This window comes from Drosophila erecta, unplaced genomic scaffold, assembly GCF_003286155.1.
Source record: "Drosophila erecta strain 14021-0224.00,06,07 unplaced genomic scaffold, DereRS2 tig00000000-arrow-pilon, whole genome shotgun sequence".
Lineage (NCBI taxonomy): Eukaryota > Metazoa > Arthropoda > Insecta > Diptera > Drosophilidae > Drosophila > Drosophila erecta.
The window spans coordinates 2,343,014-2,362,055 of NW_020825194.1; the positions used below are offsets into that span (position 1 = coordinate 2,343,014).

General features: G+C 48.9%; 7 protein-coding genes across 9 annotated transcripts; 5 read left to right on the plus strand and 2 right to left on the minus strand.

The window, feature by feature from the left end:
- Window positions 1-143: 143 nt before the first annotated feature.
- LOC6554428 (conserved oligomeric Golgi complex subunit 7) lies at window positions 144-3,143 on the plus strand. Its single transcript, XM_001981243.3, has 4 exons — window positions 144-345; window positions 395-688; window positions 744-1,427; window positions 1,909-3,143. The coding sequence occupies exons 1-4, from the start codon at window positions 187-189 to the stop codon at window positions 2,998-3,000; spliced, it is 2,229 nt and encodes a 742-aa protein (XP_001981279.1). The 5' UTR covers window positions 144-186; the 3' UTR covers window positions 3,001-3,143.
- A 25-nt stretch (window positions 3,144-3,168) lies between these two features.
- Window positions 3,169-4,928, plus strand: LOC6554429 (mannosyl-oligosaccharide alpha-1,2-mannosidase IA). Its single transcript, XM_001981244.3, has one exon. It carries the CDS (start codon window positions 3,242-3,244, stop codon window positions 4,868-4,870), a length of 1,629 nt encoding a protein of 542 aa, XP_001981280.2. The 5' UTR covers window positions 3,169-3,241; the 3' UTR covers window positions 4,871-4,928.
- On the minus strand, window positions 4,866-6,383 carry LOC6554430. 3 transcript variants are annotated; one of them, XM_026983818.1, is made up of 3 exons: window positions 6,116-6,383; window positions 5,518-5,768; window positions 4,866-5,458 (listed from the first exon to the last, which is right to left on the minus strand). In XM_026983818.1, the coding sequence occupies exons 2-3, from the start codon at window positions 5,642-5,644 to the stop codon at window positions 5,064-5,066; spliced, it is 522 nt and encodes a 173-aa protein (XP_026839619.1). In that variant the 5' UTR covers window positions 5,645-5,768; window positions 6,116-6,383; the 3' UTR covers window positions 4,866-5,063. The 3 variants fall into 3 exon arrangements, with proteins under 3 accessions (XP_026839619.1, XP_026839618.1, XP_026839617.1); XM_026983817.1 differs by having other exon boundaries at window positions 5,865-6,383; XM_026983816.1 differs by having other exon boundaries at window positions 5,837-6,383.
- Window positions 6,384-7,242: 859 nt separating this feature from the next.
- LOC6554431 (serine protease 3) lies at window positions 7,243-8,214 on the plus strand. The gene is made up of 2 exons (XM_001981246.3): window positions 7,243-7,526; window positions 7,583-8,214. The coding sequence occupies exons 1-2, from the start codon at window positions 7,264-7,266 to the stop codon at window positions 8,136-8,138; spliced, it is 819 nt and encodes a 272-aa protein (XP_001981282.1). The 5' UTR covers window positions 7,243-7,263; the 3' UTR covers window positions 8,139-8,214.
- A 576-nt stretch (window positions 8,215-8,790) lies between these two features.
- LOC6554432 (serine protease 1) lies at window positions 8,791-9,646 on the plus strand. The gene has a single exon (XM_001981247.3). It carries the CDS (start codon window positions 8,813-8,815, stop codon window positions 9,608-9,610), a length of 798 nt encoding a protein of 265 aa, XP_001981283.1. The 5' UTR covers window positions 8,791-8,812; the 3' UTR covers window positions 9,611-9,646.
- Window positions 9,647-10,408: 762 nt separating this feature from the next.
- On the minus strand, window positions 10,409-11,292 carry LOC6554433 (serine protease 1). Its single transcript, XM_001981248.3, has one exon. The coding sequence runs from the start codon at window positions 11,251-11,253 to the stop codon at window positions 10,456-10,458; it is 798 nt and encodes a 265-aa protein (XP_001981284.1). The 5' UTR covers window positions 11,254-11,292; the 3' UTR covers window positions 10,409-10,455.
- Window positions 11,293-13,160: 1,868 nt separating this feature from the next.
- LOC6554434 (transient receptor potential protein) lies at window positions 13,161-18,945 on the plus strand. Its single transcript, XM_001981249.3, has 14 exons — window positions 13,161-13,533; window positions 13,596-13,833; window positions 13,901-14,043; window positions 14,399-14,600; window positions 14,695-14,871; window positions 14,998-15,232; window positions 15,288-15,586; window positions 15,642-16,009; window positions 16,071-16,428; window positions 16,727-16,946; window positions 17,172-17,337; window positions 17,393-17,553; window positions 17,613-17,767; window positions 17,834-18,945. Exons 1-14 carry the CDS (start codon window positions 13,385-13,387, stop codon window positions 18,857-18,859), a joined length of 3,897 nt encoding a protein of 1,298 aa, XP_001981285.2. The 5' UTR covers window positions 13,161-13,384; the 3' UTR covers window positions 18,860-18,945.
- Window positions 18,946-19,042: the final 97 nt, after the last annotated feature.

Sequence of the window (19,042 nt, forward strand, 5' to 3'; positions counted from 1 at the left end):
AATGGAATACATATTAATTCTACCACGTTTTTAAAAAAATATTCCCAAGTTTCAGCTCCGTTTCAGCTCCGTTTCATATAAATTTTTCGCATTATCCGCAAATTATCCGCATCCGAGCTTCCTACCCATCGGATATTATATCGCACGCGAAACGGCCACACTGCTTAGATCAACGTCATCAACACCATGGATGTTTCTGCTCTTTCGGGGACAAATTTTAGTCCTGCGGAGTGGATAAACGCCAACTACAAGAAGTTTGTGGAGGAGAATGGACGCGATGATAGCGACGCTGCCTCCTCTTTCATCAGGAGTTACGTGGCCAAGCTGCAGCTGTATATATTCAACGTGAGTGGAGCGGCACATCCTTGAGTCGTATGTAAATATCAATTTCCAGGTAAACAATGCTGTGGAGGAGTCCAGTCGGCAAGTGGTGGCCAGCATGCCAAGGATCGCTAAGGAGTCCGCCGCACTGCAGGGAGATGTACACCGGCTGCAAGAGAAGATGAGTGCCATGCGATTGGAGGTGGCTGCAGTGCAAAACGAAACCGGCGAATGTATGACCACCTTGGAGCGCCTGAACACCAAAAGCCAGAAGCTCCAAGTGGCCAAGGAATCGCTGCAGGAGTCGGATGGATGGGGAAATCTACTGGCTGAGCTAGAAGACGGTTTTGAACGCAACGATCTGAAGGTGTGCACAGCGAAACGGTCGTACTACTGACCTATATTAATTATCTCTTTTACAGGGAGTCTGCGATAAGTTAATAGCTCTGCAAAAGTCCCTGCACGCCCAGGAACAGCTGCCAGGCCACGCCGAACGGCAGACCCAAGTGGAGGACTTTAAAAACCGCTTGGAGGCACTGGCCTCCCCAAGCGTGGTACAGTGTTTTGCGGAAGGCAATACTGAGCAGGCCCAGCATTTCGTCCAGATCTTCACCAGCATTCAGCGGCTGCCACAACTGCAGCAATATTACCGAGCTGTGCAAAAGAATTTTTGGCAGCAACAATGGAAACAAACTTTGGAACTGCAGGGCACGGAGTCCCAGCCTCAGCAGCAGCAGTTTCTTACCCTCTACTACGATCAGCTGCTCGAGCACTGCCAACGCCAGGTCAAGTGGTGCTCCAACCTCTTCGGCGAAAACTCCTCGCAGCCCTTCCTGGTTATTGCTGAACTATTGCCGGCATTGCAACCGACACGGGACGCTCATATTCTACAGCTCTTGAAGACCTCCAATGAAAGGTTAGAGATGCTGGCCTTGTTCGCCCAGGTAAACCACAGTTTCGTGCTGCATTTGAACTCCCTGCTGGAGCAATCGCACATAACCTTGTCCGAGGAACTACATCGTCTGCTGGGTGAGGCGATTTTCGAGTATTTCCACAAGTTTATCCAACAATACCCCCGCTTGGAAGAGACCCAACTATCCACGCAGGTAATACAATGTAATAGCTACGGTATTTTGTATTCAAACCCGTTACTCGTAGAGTAAAAGGGTATCCAAGATTCGTTGAAAAGTTTATATGAAGTAATATATATATATTCTTGATCAGGATCAATAGCCGACTCGAACTGGCCAAGTCCGAAATGAATTCATTTTTTTGTAATTTTTTTGAAGTAACTTATCTTCATCGGATTTTGAAGTGGCATACCTCTAAATGTTTCTGGCGCAATTCTCTAAAAATTTAAATTTAAAAATTATTTTTAATTACTCTGTGCATTCAAATTTAGAAAGCTTTTTTAATTTCACTTTTTTGTAATTATATCCGTTACTCGTAGAGTAATTTTTTTTCGCAATTTTTACCGATATTCCAGAAAATTATGAAATACTAGCTGGAGTAACGGGTGTCTGATAGTCGGGGAACTCGACTATAGCATTCCATCTTGTTTATTCCTAAATTTATGTCCCAATCCAGGTGGATCGCCTATCGTCCAACCAGGCCACGCCCAGCGATGGTGTGCGTCATCTGGAGGAAAGTACCCGGAAGCTCTACGAGTGGCTGAAAGAGGCCTGCGAACGTTGTGCCTCCATTACAAGTGATTTGGCTCTGTGCAAATTCATTACCTTGCTGAACGGCATATTTAAGCGGCAACTGGAGAGCTTTGGGCGCATCCAACGGCAGATTGGACTCAGTCTGGGATCCAGTAGCTATGCGGCGCAGAGTGAAAACTGGTCGCTATTGCAGTACACCATGTCGCAGCTGCAATGCCTGGCCGACTTTCAGGTACAACTGCATCAGTTCGAACAGGATTTGCATACGCGCATGGTCACGTTGGCAAACAAGTTGACTAAGCCATCCAACCGAGGCTCCATCAGCATATTCCAGACCTGCGACCATGCAGCTCGCACCCAGCTGTTGAATAGCATAGCTGATTATCAGCAAAGGAAGTCGGAGGCAACGGATAGCCTCGGTATCTTCCCGCAGATTTATGCCACGTTAAAGGGTCACTTTGCCGATACACATGACATAACTCTTAATATATTGCTGCAACCAATTGAAACGCACTTGGCGCACATTCGTCCGCCTTTACAGGATCACGCCGCGTCGGGCATAGATATGCCCTCGTTCAGCTTCGCCCCGCAGGAAAGCATCACCCAAATTGGTCAGTACCTACTGACCTTGCCGCAGCACCTGGAGCCGCTGCTGCTGTCGCCATCATCTCTGCTGAAACAGGCTCTGGAGGTGTGCAACATTAAGTATACGCAAACCATTCCCTGCGCCGACGTCCTACTCTCGCTGGTCGTGGAGCAGTGCTGTGTTCTGTACGTTACACAAATACTGCAAATCAAGTCGCTGCCTTCGTCGGCGGCCACTCAGCTCAGCGTGGATATCGAGTACCTGTCCAACGTTCTGGAAGAGTTAGGCTTGTCCATCAACCTGCAGTTGTCCCAGATCCTCACGCTGCTGAAGGCTGCTCCAGATCAGTATCTGACCCTCAGCAGCGGATGCGAGCCGCGACTGGTGACAGCCATTCGGCAAATGCGCAATATTATATCTACACAGTAGATTGCAAATAGTTATATTCAATATCCAAACATAAATGTAATACTAAGAATGTATTTATATAAACTATTTTGTTGGCCTACAGCTTAACTATAGTGAACATACTTCGTACTTCAAGTACAAACAAAGTAAAAGCAAATGTTTAATCAAGTGTCCAGAAACTAGGGTCGGTTCCGTTTAGTTCAGTAAATTGCACATGCTGCGATCTCACTTTAGTTTTAATGTAGACTGACTTAGCTCCAGAATGTACTTCTTTTTTCTGCTTATTCGACGGGCGCACTATAGTTGGTATACGGCAAATACCAAATCGAGAATTCGGATTATTGTTACCGGAATCTTTACAGTCGGCGCAATAGTGCTTACTTATGTTCAGTGCCGTGCGATGGTAAGGCAATCCCTTCAGAGGAACATACCAACGGAAGGGAGTTCATTGCAGGGGAGTTCATTGCAGGGGAGTTCATTGAGTCCAGGCGATATGCGGATAAAGATTAAGGATATGATGCTGCATGCCTGGCGAGGCTATGCTCGCGTTGTTTGGGGCACCAACGAGTTTCGTCCGATTTCCCGTCGTGCCCATGTGGGTGGCGATTTCGCGTCCTACAAACTCGGTGCCACTATCATCGAGAGCTTGGACACTTTGCATTTGATGGGTCTGCACAATGAGCTAAATCGTTCTCGGAATTGGATCGAAAAGTCATTCTCCTTGGACCGAATTGATGAAGCGTTGTCCGTTTTTGAACTGACATCCAGGCTGCTCTGTCCTATGCTAACACTCTATTCCCTCACGGGAGATTCCCTTTACATGGATAAGGCCATCCATATTGCCGATAAGATCCTGCCTGCCTTCGACACGCCAACTGGCATACCCAGACAACTAGTGGTCCCAAAAGCGGGCAGCACCCTCTGGAAGTATCTAAGCGACGTTTCTCGCACTGCAGAATTTGGAGCTCTGCACCTGGAGTTCTATTACCTCAGCGAAATTTCTGGATATCCGGTTTACAAGGATCGGGTGGATGCTATTCGCCGGGTATTAGCTAAAACCCCAAGACCCAATGGCCTTTATCCCAATGCGTATTGCACTAGATATGGTAAATGGGAAAACCACAACTGCTCGGTGAACCGACTTTATGATACCCTGCTGAAGTCATGGATTCAATCCGGGCGAGCTGATACCCAAAATGCTGATATTTTCAAAGAAGCCTTGTTGGCTGTGGCGCAAAATCTTGTTGTCATCAATGCCGAGGACGTGACCTACGTATCCACGTACAGAAATGGCACTCTTTTCCATCGTATGAGGCACTCAGAATGTTTTGTCGGCGGCCTTTTTGCCCTGGGAGCAACAGAAACCTTATTGAAGCACTGGGAAAAGTATGTCCAGATGAGCATAGGCCTAACAGATACTTGCCACGACAGCTACTGGAATTCTCCCACTCGGTTGGGCCCGGATACGTTTGCCTTCACGGAGGAAGGCCAGAAGGAAATAGAGCCGCTCCAGAGAAACTTTTACAACCTAAGGCCGGAAGTGGCGGAAACCTACTTCATTCTTTGGCGCATGACCCATTATCCAAAGTACCGCTCGTGGGGACTTGAGATGGTGCAAGCGATAGAGAAGTACTGCCGAAAGCCCTACGGATATACGGGTGTGCTGGACGTTAATAACGTAACTGCGGAGCCGGATGACGTGCAAAGGTCTTTCTTCTTGGGCGCCACTCTGAAGTACTTGTACCTGCTCTTTTCCGATGACGAAGTGGTTTCGCTGGCTCAGTGGGTCTTCAACAGTGCAGGCCATTTCCTGCCCATCAAGGGCGCTAACCCCATGTATCGTCCACATTACTCATCGGACGAAGCACTAGCCAATCACCAAAATATTTAAAGTTTAACTTTTAATGCAGACATGTATAAAAAACTTGTGTAATCTAATACTTTCACAATGAATTACAAAACCTATTTTCTAATTAGCTGGGAGCACACACATTGAGCACACCTAAAAGCACATACACACATAGATATCAAATGTCGAACTCTGGCCCGCTGAACCATCCCCAAGTGCTGGGATCCGTGCCCCCCTAGAGCTGGCTGTTGACCAGGTGGTTGTCGATGACCCTCTGGATGATCATCAAGCAGTGGCGCTGCCTGGCCACCGTGTTGTCGATCAGCTGCTCCGTGAACTGGCTGGCCGCAATGTTCGTGTTGGGTGGTATGTCCTGCGTGCAGGATATGTACCTGTTGAAGATCTCCGTGTTCAGCGAGGTGGCCAGATACCGCTCGCTCTCGTCCTGCTGCTGCAGCTTGTCCAGCTCCTGGGCGGCCAGCAGCAGCTGGCCCTTGGCCTTCTGGTATGATTGCAGCTCCTGCAGGCTGGCATACTCCGTGCTGCTCAGCTTCACGGACCTGCCGCCGTCCTTCGTCATCTGGCGAATGTGGTACTTGCGCTCGGCCACGAAATTGCCGAGCAGGTAACCTGCGCAACCGGGACACACAAGAGTGACTCATTAGGCGCTGTCCTGTGAATGCACTCACCTGTTATCAGCATGAAAAAGGCAATCGTTAGCACCAGGGAGGCACAGGTGCGCTTGGAGACGTACTCGCGGAACTCCCGAGAGCTGTTGGCCCGCACCGCCGTCTCGTAGCTGAGTACCTGGTGCATCCTGCTGACCTGATCCCCGTGGGCCTATAATCTGTGGGGTCTGCTTAGCCTAGTCACGCTGCGCCACTCGGATATGTCCTTCAGAGCTGGGTGGGAACATTGTGCTTTCGGTGGTAGCTAGCGTCTAAAACATGGCATTTAAAAAAACATTAGCAACTGCATCTGTGAGTTGAAGGTATAAGGTTTATATACTTTAGAGCTTTAAAGAGTACACTTGCACCTTGAATGAATAAGACCTCCTGGTAGGATAAGTCAGGATTTAATGTATTACGCCCGGATTTTTAATTTCGGCACTAAAACCACAATGTCAATGCCCCCGAGTTCCTGGTCGCTTGATGCCGCTGATACGGAGGAGCGTGACTTAATCGCCCCACCTTAAAAGGCAATCGCGAACCCCGTTGTTATGGGCATCGCACACGGCAAACAGCGCGGTCCTTTAAACGCTTCGTCGAACACTTTTCACACACTCACTCGCTGCAAATGGAATCGTGTGCTCGGATCCACTTTTGTACTGCCAGGATGGGGTACATGTGCATTAAATTAATTAATGCCTGCACTTTGTTGCTGCACTGCCCGAAGGAAATGGGCTGCAAGTGTGGGAATGTCCTGTGCGAAGGCAGCGCGCCCAACTTTTAATTGTATTATTTATGCTTTGTTTACTCGTCGCTCGTGCGCTCGCATCCTGGCGCGTTATCCTTGCGAGCGGTCTGAATGCCTGGACGCCCAGTCGGGAACTGACTCACGCTTCGTTGGGGGTCGGCTTTAATAGCTCTCCGTACCGTGTGGTGAGTTTCCTGCCCCGAGATGTTGCACATTCAGCGTGGCACTGCGGCGGGGGTACGGCGCTCAAGGAGAAGCAGGCAGAGTGCAAACAAAAGCATTCCCAATAGCTTCTTAATGAAGGAATGGGTCCGCCCACTCCGACCACTCCGCTCGTGGCGTTCCTCAGAAACTATATCGGATTTCAAGCCATCGCCTCACTTTGGGAGCCACTGCTGCTCCGTAGTTCCGAAAGTGGACCTCCCTTTTGATTGCCATAATCGTATTTTCTTTTCTGCTTCACTATTCCCTGCAATACTTCAAGGATATCACATGACCCTCGATTGCCATTTCTGTGCCTTGGGGGTTCTGTGAGGAACCTCCATTCCACCTTGCACATTTTCACTTGTTGTGACATATATTACTGGGAATTAATACAGAAACTCGTCTCATTGAAAACAATTTAAATATATATCTTGGAATGGATCAAGGAGGAGCCTGGCATTGACTACTAAATGTGGTTACCAATCCGCTTTTACTAAATAAATTTAGAAAATATTCTTATGTAAGATATATTTTATTCAAATTATTCAGGTTCTATATAACGACGGCCGCTCATAAAATACCCAATACAATAATGCCCTATCTGAATAGATTGAAGCACGTAAAGCCGTAATTCTCTTTGCTAACGCTTCATTCATAATGCCAAAACACTCGGCTTGAGTATCTGCCAATATAAATTAAACTCTTCAATTGATAGAAGTGACTGCGCGATAAGATTTCGCTCTTTGCACCAGCATTAATAATGAGCTACAAGTATATTATATTGGGACCACCATGGAGTGCTTTAGTCTGCTAGCATGAGGGGTCTTACACTCTTGTCACTTGCCTTCCTTGGGGTCTGTAGTGCCCTCACTGTGCCCCACTCGCTGGTCCACCCGCGCGATCTGGAGATTCGCCATGGAGGAGTGGAGGGCCGTATTACCAACGGCAACCAGGCGTCCGAGGGTCAGGTGCCCTACATCGTGGGAGTGAGCTTGAACAGCAACGGAAACTGGTGGTGGTGTGGCGGATCCATAATCGGACACACTTGGGTGCTCACTGCGGCCCACTGCACTGCGGGGTAAATTATTCGGATTTAGAAATAAATAACTCTTTATAATCAATCGTTTTTAACAGTGCTGATGAGGCTTCCCTGTACTACGGCGCCATCAACTACAACGAACCTGCCTTCCGCCACACTGTCAGCAGTGAGAACTTCATCAGGTATCCCCACTACGTGGGACTCGATCATGACTTGGCGCTGATCAGGACGCCCCATGTGGACTTCTACAGCCTGGTCAACAAAATAGAGCTTCCCAGCCTGGATGACCGCTACAACTCCTACGAAAACAATTGGGTCCAGGCCGCAGGATGGGGCGCCATTTACGATGGCAGCAATGTGGTGGAGGATCTGCGAGTGGTGGATCTGAAAGTGATTTCCGTGGCGGAGTGCCAGGCCTACTATGGAACTGAAACCGCCTCCGAGAACACCATCTGTGTGGACACTCCGGACGGAAAGGCCACCTGCCAGGGTGATTCTGGTGGTCCTCTGGTCACAAAGGAGGGTGATAAGCTTATCGGAATCACTTCCTTTGTCTCCGATTACGGATGCCAAGTTGGAGGTCCGGCTGGCTTCACCAGAGTCACCAAATACCTGGAATGGATCAAGGAGACGACCGGAATCTATTATTAAAAGAAAACTTCTCTTTTTTTAAGAGCATAGATGCGCTTAAAAAAGCTTAAAATAAATAAAGAACATTCGCTTTTAAATCTGGTTTCTTGTTTAATAGATTCTTAAGGAATTTTAAGGAATAGAAGCAGATTTTCAATACAATACCAATATAAAAAAACTTTGCGTTTTGTTTTATTTGTTGGTTAATAAGGAACTACAAACGTCAAGACTGATTCCATATAAAAATCATTTCGGTGAGCAGTAAAATACTGGACAACGAGTCGTATGAGTAATTTTTAATCGCACTTATATATTATTTAGGGATTGGTTATAAATACTTTCTTAGAAGATTATTCGAAATACAGATTTCTTATAAATCATTTGGGTAAACTACGCATATAATACATTTACTGTGAATCGAATGTCCCTAAATGTTATTATCAAACTTAAAAGTAAGTAGCAATTATGGCACATGTCATTCCACTTCAAATGTAGGCCATAATTTAGGTAAAGAAATCACTTGCAGTGGACTTATCAGTCGATGACGGCTCGTGAAGATAACTTGATCAAAATTTACTGCCCTCCAATTTTACATACGTGTAGAAGGGCTCCTGATCGAGATAAGACACACCCCTATTCTGTATATAAAGGCGCTCCGGCTTCGGAACACCATTGAGTTTCAAGACTTGACCAAGATGAAACTGTTCGTATTCCTGGCCTTGGCCGTGGCCGCAGCCACCGCTGTGCCCGCTCCCGCCCAGAAGCTGACCCCGACGCCCATCAAGGACATCCAGGGTCGCATCACCAACGGCTACCCAGCCTACGAGGGCAAGGTGCCCTACATCGTGGGTCTGCTCTTCAGCGGCAACGGAAACTGGTGGTGCGGTGGCTCGATCATCGGCAACACCTGGGTCCTGACCGCCGCCCACTGCACCAACGGAGCCAACGGAGTGACCATCAACTACGGAGCCAGTCTGCGTAACCAGCCCCAGTACACCCACTGGGTGGGCGGTGGCGACATCATCCAGCACCACCACTACAACAGCGGCAACCTGCACAACGACATCTCTCTGATCCGCACCCCGCACGTCGACTTCTGGCACCTGGTCAACAAGGTGGAGCTGCCCAGCTTCAACGACCGCAACCGCGACTACGCCGGATGGTGGGCCGTGGCCTCCGGATGGGGCGGCACCTACGATGGCAGCCCACTGCCCGACTGGCTCCAGTCCGTCGATGTCCAGATCATTTCCCAGGGTGATTGCAGCCGCACCTGGAACCTCCACGACAACATGATCTGCATCAACACCGACGGCGGCAAGTCCACCTGCGGAGGCGACTCCGGTGGCCCCCTGGTCACACACGACGGCAACCGCCTGGTCGGAGTGACCTCCTTCGGCTCCGCCGCCGGCTGCCAGTCCGGTGCTCCCGCCGTCTTCACCCGCGTCACCGGATACCTCGACTGGATCCGCGACAACACCGGCATCTCCTACTAAGCAGCTGAGGGTTCTTCAATAAACGATTATAGCAAACGACTTGAGTTTTGGATAGGGGATGGGGTCCACACGTCTTCATGCTTTACCGAAGTAATCACACAAATATTGGCAAAAGAAGGAACACAAATCAAACTCCACATGGAAGTTAACTTAATCTCAACAAGATGTGTGTACTACACATTCATCCCTTCTGATTTCAGATTGGCATTAGGTACCGGAAAGAATCAAGGTGTTGGAACACATCGTGACGACTGGATAAGCTAATAACTAAAGTCACTCGGACTGCATTGGAAACTATGTTGTATGGGCTTTATTTATTTATTTAAGTAAAACAAGCCTAAGATTCAAATTTTTGTATCGGGTAGTCGTGTTTTTACATGTGGATATATAAATCATTTCTTCTGTTTATGATCTTATTGCCTCATAATTGACTTATCATAAAGACTATACCAACACAGCTTAGTTGAATTAAATAACTTAAGAATTTGCCAATTCGTTGGACAATTATACAGTGTATAAATTAAACATAATGAAAAAAATTTAATTGATGTGGATTCTTTCCTTTCCCTAAATTACTCCAGATATAGGTTGACCCTATTATAGCTATTGCTAAGCACCAACAGCTGCCATACTTAAGAAACTTATTCGTTAAGAAACTTATTTAAACAGAATCTCAGCTTAGTTTTAGGTCTATTAACTCTATAACTCTATATATAACTCTATAACTCTATATAAATATTTCCAATATAGTGCATAGTGTCCCAAATCTACAACTGAATGAATATGTGGCCAAATTCGTCATTTTGCTATAATCGTTTATTGAACTATTGGGGAACACCAACTGCTTAGTAGGAGATGCCGGTGTTGTCGCGGATCCAGTCGAGGTATCCGGTGACGCGGGTGAAGACGGCGGGAGCACCGGACTGGCAGCCGGCGGCGGAGCCGAAGGAGGTCACTCCGACCAGGCGGTTGCCGTCGTGTGTGACCAGGGGGCCACCGGAGTCGCCTCCGCAGGTGGACTTGCCGCCGTCGGTGTTGATGCAGATCATGTTGTCGTGGAGGTTCCAGGTGCGGCTGCAATCACCCTGGGAAATGATCTGGACATCGACGGACTGGAGCCAGTCGGGCAGTGGGCTGCCATCGTAGGTGCCGCCCCATCCGGAGGCCACGGCCCACCATCCGGCGTAGTCGCGGTTGCGGTCGTTGAAGCTGGGCAGCTCCACCTTGTTGACCAGGTGCCAGAAGTCGACGTGCGGGGTGCGGATCAGGGAGATGTCGTTGTGCAGGTTGCCGCTGTTGTAGTGGTGGTGCTGGATGATGTCGCCACCGCCCACCCAGTGGGTGTACTGGGGCTGGTTACGCAGACTGGCTCCGTAGTTGATGGTCACTCCGTTGGCTCCGTTGGTGCAGTGGGCGGCGGTCAGGACCCAGGTGTTGCCGATGATCGAGCCACCGCACCACCAGTTTCCGTTGCCGCTGAAGAGCAGACCCACGATGTAGGGCACCTTGCCCTCGTAGGCTGGGTAGCCGTTGGTGATGCGACCCTGGATGTCCTTGATGGGCGTCGGGGTCAGCTTCTGGGTGGGAGCGGGCACAGCGGTGGCTGCGGCCACGGCCAAGGCCAGGAATACGAATAGTTTCATCTTGGTCAAGTCTTGCAACTTAATGGTGTTCTGAAACCAAGGCGCCCTTTTATACAAAAGAAATCCGCTGTCTTATCTTGGCCAAGAGCCAAACTACACATATGTTGAGCTGGAGGGCAGTAAATCAGTTTCATTCAGATTTCATAGGTGCAAAAAGCTGGACAAAAATAAACAACGCAGAAGTAAGTAGAACAATCTACAAAATGTAAACTTATCAGGGTTCAATGATTTGCGAATCAGTTGGAAATACAATAAATTTCATTTTAAATACTTTTCATCGGCTGCAATTCATAAAATCATTTACACAATGAGTACATTCAATTTGTTTATCTTATCGGTGCCATAAAGCAAATCGCTATTGATATTATTGACTTTTACAAGTTGGAAGAGATAGGGTTTAGAGGTATAACTTTACTACAGATGGCCAGAAAATAGATTTCATTCGGCCATCTTGACGGCTTCGTTTGGGAGACAGTGAAAGTGCAACCTGATACGCAAGCCCAGGGAAAATGAGCTCTTTCGCTTTTCTCGTGGAAAACTGAGCACATAACTCACAAGGGCCCTTAAAAGCTAAATAAGGCAGGAGTTCTGTTGGAGGCCAATGAATCATTGAGTGGCACACAGTTGTACACTGCAGAAAATCATGTACACCCTCAAGATAGCATATATTTTATGAGAATTTATGGGAGGAATGTTCAGCCAGCCACATTTGTGCATTGAGGCGTACCTTTATATAACTACAAGAATGCCATCCAGGTATTTTCAGCTATGTCCACTAATTAATTCGCACTTAATGAGTTCCCAGCTGCAGCTGCGGCTTTAATTTTGAAATTCCTTGGGCCACCACTTCCTGCCACTTCCCTTTGGAGCAATGCGAGTGGAGTGTGGAGTGCATTGGCCCCGTTGAAACCCCGTACGACTTGAACACGTACGATGCCATTCCGCCCGGAGCTCCATTGAACCCCACCTTTCGAACACACATCCATCTCAAAGGGGCTGCCCGTGGAAGTGGGTTTGTTCCTTTTCCTTTGCTCCGCCTTTGGCCAGGAGCTGGCATTTAGTTCCAAGTGCATTGACATACAAAAGCCCTGCGAGCGCCAACAGGCAACATTCAACATTCAACATTCAAGGCTCAAGACGCTCGGCTGCCAAGGACGAGTTGGGATTTCAGGGGTTCTCAGATGTCCCCGCCCTGATTAATCAATATTAATCAATCAGAAAGTCAGAATCACTGACCCAGTGCCCAAAAGGCATTCAAAGCCATTTCATTTCTGTAGACACTCGACTGTAAACTGCAGGTGTGGTGTGTTTTGTGGGTCTGTTGGTTATCCAAGAGCTTAAAAGCTTGCCATTTTTCCTATTTTTGAGGACTGTTGCCGTCGAGCCGCTGGATTTTAAATAGCTTTTGTGGGTGAATAGTGCTAGGATATGAACCCAAAGCCTCTGAGTCCTTGTTTACTCGCCAATCAACACCCTCATGCTCCTTTTTGAATATTAAGTAGCCTTTTCCTGTGGCTTGAATAGGAGTCAACAAGTATTGTGGCTTACTTTTGACACTTTTATAGTGGAATGTGCGTATCATGTCACCCAGATATGTGCAGGTAATGCTGCTGCATTCATAACCATACGCACCTCTTGCACTTCATCCATAAACCCAGTGGACAGTATGGATTTTCAGGCATCAAAGCGGCGCGATCCGTTGCTAGGGCTTCGAAAATCGAAAGCCGCTCATCACGTGCCCTGCAGCCACAAATGGGCGATAGATTCCTATGCTAAAATCGCTGAAATCGGTTGCTGCCTCCAAATGCAGCCCCACAACTACAGAAGTGCGGTCAAATGGGCCCATTGACTTGGGGTTCGCCCACACATTGACCGAGTTTTAGCCACATTGGGCACTAATGTAATTAGTGGAATATAGCGACCCGTGGCTGGCACTTTTCAGCAGTGCAACGCGGCTAATTGGAGGCGGAACACCGTCACGATGGAACACTAAAGGATACAGTGCGCGAAAGGATTACGCCAAGGCTCCCCGAGGAGCAGGGATAAATGCCCACAAGTGTTTGTGAGATGTGAAGTGTTGTCGAGTGATCCTGATTATCGCGTTCGCATAGACCAGTAAATCAGTGCAGATATGGGCAGCAATACGGAATCCGATGCCGAGAAGGCGTTGGGCTCTCGCCTGGATTACGACCTGATGATGGCCGAGGAGTACATCCTCAGCGATGTGGAGAAGAATTTCATATTGTCCTGCGAGCGGGGTGACCTGCCAGGTGTCAAGAAGTGAGGACGCACCCGGCCCGTTGGATTCGTGTAACATGGCTAATATGCTTTCGTCCTTGAAGGATCCTCGAGGAGTACCAGGGAACGGACAAGTTCAACATTAACTGCACGGATCCCATGAACCGCTCCGCCCTCATTTCGGCCATCGAGAACGAGAACTTCGACCTGATGGTAATCCTGCTGGAGCATAACATCGAGGTGGGCGACGCCCTGCTGCACGCCATCTCCGAGGAGTACGTGGAGGCCGTGGAGGAGCTGCTGCAGTGGGAGGAGACCAACCACAAGGAGGGCCAGCCCTACGTAGGTTACATCCAGCCGCAGGATACGCCGCCACTCCTACTCTTACTCATTTCCCCTCCTTTGGCAGAGCTGGGAGGCGGTGGACCGCTCCAAGTCCACCTTCACCGTGGACATCACGCCCCTTATCCTGGCCGCCCACCGCAATAACTACGAGATACTCAAAATCCTCCTGGATCGCGGGGCCACGCTGCCCATGCCGCACGACGTCAAGTGAGTGGCGATGTAGGGATGCAGTGGCTCAGTGATGTAGCTATGTAGTGAGCTTGCTCGTCCCTCGAGCGGCACGTTCCATTGTTTGTCCAATTGGCAACACACTTATGTTGCCTCTAATTTTAGATAATTGCGGGCAAATTAGGGTGAAATGTTTATACAGGGTGTGCTGTTGTTTCGGGAGGAGGTCTGTGAATGTCCTTAAATGGGGTCAGTACCCTAAGTCTTCTTCAGTTTCATAAAATGTCCTTGCTAACTCGGCTAATAGCACTTTATCTTTGAAATAACTTTCTAATAGTATAGGAAGGTCCTTTGTAGTCCTTTAAGGGTGATTTAAACTGCTGTGTTTTTACAGGTGCGGCTGCGATGAGTGTGTGACCTCCCAGACGACGGACTCCCTGCGCCACTCGCAGTCGAGGATCAACGCATACCGCGCCCTGTCCGCCAGCTCGCTGATAGCGCTCAGCTCCCGGGACCCTGTACTGACCGCCTTCCAGCTGTCCTGGGAACTCAAGCGCCTGCAGGCGATGGAATCGGAGTTTCGTGCCGAATACACGGTACGGTAGTAGTGTGCAATGTAAGCGGTGGCCAGTGTGCCACTAGAGACCATGCGAATGCGAATGCGAGCCTTTGTTTGTGTTTGCCCAACAGGAGATGCGTCAGATGGTGCAGGACTTCGGGACCTCGCTCCTGGACCACGCACGCACATCCATGGAGCTGGAGGTGATGCTCAACTTCAACCACGAGCCGTCCCACGACATCTGGTGCCTGGGCCAGCGGCAAACCCTGGAGCGACTGAAGCTGGCCATTCGCTACAAGCAGAAGACGGTGGGTTGCACCAATCCTAGGTCCTTTTTATGGAATTATGGCTGTTTCAAAGAGCCTACTATTGCAAATAGATGGCATTAATCTTAATACCCTGCCTAGATGTATATATTTGTATTCCCCTCCTAGTTTGTGGCACATCCAAATGTCCAACAGTTGTTGGCCGCCATTTGGTACGACGGACTGCCGGGATTCCGGCGCAAACAGGCCTCCCAGCAGCTGATGGACGTGGTGAAGCTGGGCTGCAGCTTCCCCCTCTACAGCTTGAAGTACATCCTGGCCCCGGATTCCGAGGGGGCCAAGTTCATGCGCAAGCCCTTTGTCAAGTTCATCACGCACTCCTGCTCCTACATGTTCTTCCTGAGTGGGTAAAGTGGGTGCTTAATACTCCATCCATCTAAATATGCCCCCCTTCACAGTGCTCCTGGGTGCTGCCTCCCTGAGGGTGGTGCAAATCACCTTTGAACTGCTCGCATTTCCCTGGATGCTGACCATGCTTGAGGATTGGCGCAAGCACGAGAGAGGTTCCCTACCGGGTCCCATTGAACTGGCCATCATCACCTACATAATGGCTCTGATATTTGAGGAACTGAAATCTTTATACTCGGACGGCTTGTTTGAGTACATCATGGATCTTTGGAACATAGTGGACTACATATCGAACATGTTCTATGTGACGTGGATTCTTTGTAGAGCCACCGCTTGGGTAATCGTCCACGTGAGTTAATATGGCTAATAAATCAATTGAAGTTACTATAAGTAACTGATTTCAGCGCGATCTCTGGTTCCGGGGCATAGATCCTTACTTCCCGCGGGAGCACTGGCATCCGTTTGATCCAATGCTTCTATCAGAGGGCGCCTTTGCCGCCGGAATGGTCTTCTCCTACCTGAAGCTCGTCCACATCTTCTCCATTAATCCGCACTTGGGACCCTTGCAAGTCTCACTGGGTCGCATGATAATCGATATCATAAAGTTCTTCTTCATCTACACACTGGTGCTGTTTGCTTTCGGCTGTGGTCTCAACCAGTTGCTGTGGTACTACGCCGAGCTGGAGAAGAACAAGTGCTATCACCTGCATCCCGATGTGGCTGACTTTGATGACCAGGAGAAGGCTTGCACCATCTGGCGAAGATTTTCCAAGTACGTTAGTTCCATTTGTATGTACTATGATCATATGGACATTCTTCTTGATTTACCTCAGCTTATTTGAAACATCGCAATCGCTCTTCTGGGCCTCCTTTGGGTTGGTGGACCTGGTCTCCTTCGATCTGGCTGGAATCAAGAGCTTCACCCGTTTCTGGGCCCTGCTGATGTTCGGATCCTACTCGGTTATCAATATCATTGTGCTCCTCAACATGCTGATTGCCATGATGTCCAACTCGTATCAAATCATCTCGGAGCGAGCCGACACCGAGTGGAAGTTCGCCCGATCCCAGCTGTGGATGAGCTACTTCGAGGATGGCGGCACCATTCCACCGCCCTTCAACCTCTGTCCCAACATGAAGATGCTGAGGAAGACGCTGGGGCGAAAGCGACCGTCACGCACCAAGAGTTTCATGGTAAGATACACTCAGAGAAACTGAGTATTTTAGTTTAACCATTCTACGTAGTCACGCATGCATTAAAATAAATTGAATTCAATGATATTTCGTATCATATAACTTTTGAAAGTAAGTAGCACTTTGACTTTTGCAAGTCTAATCATCTCACAGTGAGTGCCGGCTCACAATCAATACAAATCTATGGCGAAATCATTTTCAATCAAGCCCATGCAGAGCTATCTGTGCGTCAAAGTGACGGCTAATACATCCTTTTCTGTGTCCTTCCACCCTCAATGCTCCCTCCTCCAACTCGCAGCGAAAGTCCATGGAACGGGCACAGACGCTGCATGACAAAGTGATGAAGCTGCTGGTCAGGAGGTACATTACGGCGGAGCAGAGGCGGCGGGACGATTACGGCATTACCGAGGATGATATCATTGAGGTGCGCCAGGACATCAGCTCCTTGCGCTTCGAGTTGCTGGAGATTTTCACCAACAATAGCTGGGATGTTCCCGACATTGAGAAGAAGTCGCAGGGTAAGGGAAGCCTGCGCACATCCAAATGGGCAACTCCCACTTGTCCTAAGACAGTAGTAGTAGTAAATGTAGTAAATATGAACAATTATTTACAAGTAGCTAATGAATACCTAATAAAGTTCACAACTTGAATATCAAGTTATGCTAGGAAACTACATGTGATGGCAATTTTGTTTTTTAGAGAGCCAATCCATAGTAAATTATTATTTAAACTTACTTTTGAAGGAGTGGCCCGAACCACCAAGGGCAAGGTGATGGAACGTCGCATCCTTAAGGACTTCCAGATTGGCTTCGTCGAGAATCTGAAGCAGGAAATGAGCGAATCTGAGAGCGGACGAGATATATTCTCCTCGCTGGCCAAGGTCATCGGCAGGAAGAAGACCCAGAAGGGGTGGGTACAATTGAACTTGTAGGACCCTTTGAGTAAAGGTCATTATTTTGAATAGAGACAAGGATTGGAACGCCATCGCGAGGAAGAATACTTTCGCTTCCGATCCCATTGGCTCCAAGCGCTCCTCCATGCAACGTCATAGCCAACGAAGCTTGAGGAGGAAGATCATCGAGCAGGCGAATGAGGGTCTCCAGATGAACCAGAACCAGTTGATTGGTAAATTACCAAAGATGTGCCCAATGTATTTATTCTTCAAAACACTTGATCTCTTCCAGAATTCAATCCCAACTTGGGCGATGTGACGCGTGCAACGAGAGTGGCTTATGTCAAGTTCATGCGAAAGAAGATGGCTGCCGACGAGGTTTCCTTGGCCGATGATGATGATGCTCCAAATGGCGAAGGGGAGAAGAAGCCACTGGATGCCGCTGGGGTACTGTTCATCAATATTGATTCCAACTATTCCACATCCCTGGCTAATATATAATTTCATTTGCAGTCGAAAAAGTCCATAACTAGTGGTGGTACTGGAGGAGGAGCTTCTATGTTGGCTGCAGCAGCCTTAAGAGCATCGGTCAAGAATGTGGATGAAAAATCCGGAGCCAGTGACAAGGATCAGAAGTCCGATGGTAAGCCCGGCACCATGAGCAAGCCAAAGGATGACAAGAAACCAGGTGATGATAAGGAGAAGCAACAGTCTCCGAAGGACTCCAAGCCGCCAGCAGCGGGTCCCAAGCCCGGGGATCAGAAGCCAACTCCGGCTGCGGGAGCTCCAAAGCCCCAAGCAGCTGGCACTGTCAGCAAGCCCAGTGAGCCACAAAAGAAGGACGCTCCGGCCCCACCAACCAAACCCGGAGACACCAAGCCAGCTGCGCCCAAGCCTGGAGAACCCGCAAAGCCCGAGGCTGCGGCCAAAAAGGAGGAGTCTTCTAAGACCGAGGCTAGCAAGCCGGCAGCCACAAACGGAGCAGCCAAGAGCGCAGCTCCCTCCGCTCCTTCGGATGCCAAGCCGGATCCCAAACTGAAACCTGGAGCAGCTGGAGCACCAGAAGCAACGAAGGCAACCAATGGGGCCTCCAAGCCGGACGACAAGAAGAGCGGGCCGGAGGAACCCAAAAAGGCTCCTGGAGACTCCAAGCCTGGAGACGATGCCAAGGACAAGGACAAGAAACCGGGCGATGATAAGGACAAAAAACCTGGCGACGACAAAGACAAGAAACCTGCCGACAATAATGATAAGAAACCAGGTGATGACAAGGACAAGAAGCCGGGTGACGATAAGGATAAGAAGCCGGGTGACGATAAGGATAAGAAGCCAGGTGACGATAAGGATAAGAAGCCCGGGGACGACAAGGACAAGAAACCAGGTGATGACAAGGACAAGAAGCCTGCCGATGACAAGGACAAGAAGCCAGGAGCAGCTCCTCTGAAGCCGGCGATCAAGGTGGGCCAGAGCAGTGCGGCAGCCGGCGGAGAACGGGGCAAATCCACAGTCACAGGACGCATGATCTCCGGCTGGCTTTAAACCGTGACCGGAATGCAGTTTCATAGCAGTTAAATTTAGTTAAGTCCTTTGTTTGTGTGAACAATAAACGAATCTCAAGTACCACAGCCCTGCAACTTGTTGCTAAGGGCCACCTGTTGCTAGCAACATCTGATTTGCATCGCAGCAACATTCATCATCCGCCCCGTTGTTCTAGTGGCAATT

Bases quoted from the DNA above. Each gene is read 5' to 3' on its own strand.
- LOC6554428 (XM_001981243.3), top strand. From the start codon at position 187: ATGGATGTTTCTGCTCTTTCGGGGACAAATTTTAGTCCTGCGGAGTGG. The intron at 346-394 runs GTGAGTGGAGCG...ATCAATTTCCAG, and splicing joins TGCAGCTGTATATATTCAAC to GTAAACAATGCTGTGGAGGA. The intron at 689-743 runs GTGTGCACAGCG...TCTCTTTTACAG, and splicing joins TTGAACGCAACGATCTGAAG to GGAGTCTGCGATAAGTTAAT.
- LOC6554429 (XM_001981244.3), top strand. From the start codon at position 3,242: ATGTACTTCTTTTTTCTGCTTATTCGACGGGCGCACTATAGTTGGTAT.
- LOC6554430 (XM_026983818.1), bottom strand. From the start codon at position 5,644: ATGCACCAGGTACTCAGCTACGAGACGGCGGTGCGGGCCAACAGCTCT. The intron at 5,459-5,517 runs GTGAGTGCATTC...CCGGTTGCGCAG, and splicing joins CTTTTTCATGCTGATAACAG to GTTACCTGCTCGGCAATTTC.
- LOC6554431 (XM_001981246.3), top strand. From the start codon at position 7,264: ATGAGGGGTCTTACACTCTTGTCACTTGCCTTCCTTGGGGTCTGTAGT. The intron at 7,527-7,582 runs GTAAATTATTCG...CGTTTTTAACAG, and splicing joins GCGGCCCACTGCACTGCGGG to TGCTGATGAGGCTTCCCTGT.
- LOC6554432 (XM_001981247.3), top strand. From the start codon at position 8,813: ATGAAACTGTTCGTATTCCTGGCCTTGGCCGTGGCCGCAGCCACCGCT.
- LOC6554433 (XM_001981248.3), bottom strand. From the start codon at position 11,253: ATGAAACTATTCGTATTCCTGGCCTTGGCCGTGGCCGCAGCCACCGCT.
- LOC6554434 (XM_001981249.3), top strand. From the start codon at position 13,385: ATGGGCAGCAATACGGAATCCGATGCCGAGAAGGCGTTGGGCTCTCGC. The intron at 14,872-14,997 runs GTGGGTTGCACC...TTCCCCTCCTAG, and splicing joins TTCGCTACAAGCAGAAGACG to TTTGTGGCACATCCAAATGT. The intron at 16,947-17,171 runs GTAAGGGAAGCC...TTACTTTTGAAG, and splicing joins CATTGAGAAGAAGTCGCAGG to GAGTGGCCCGAACCACCAAG.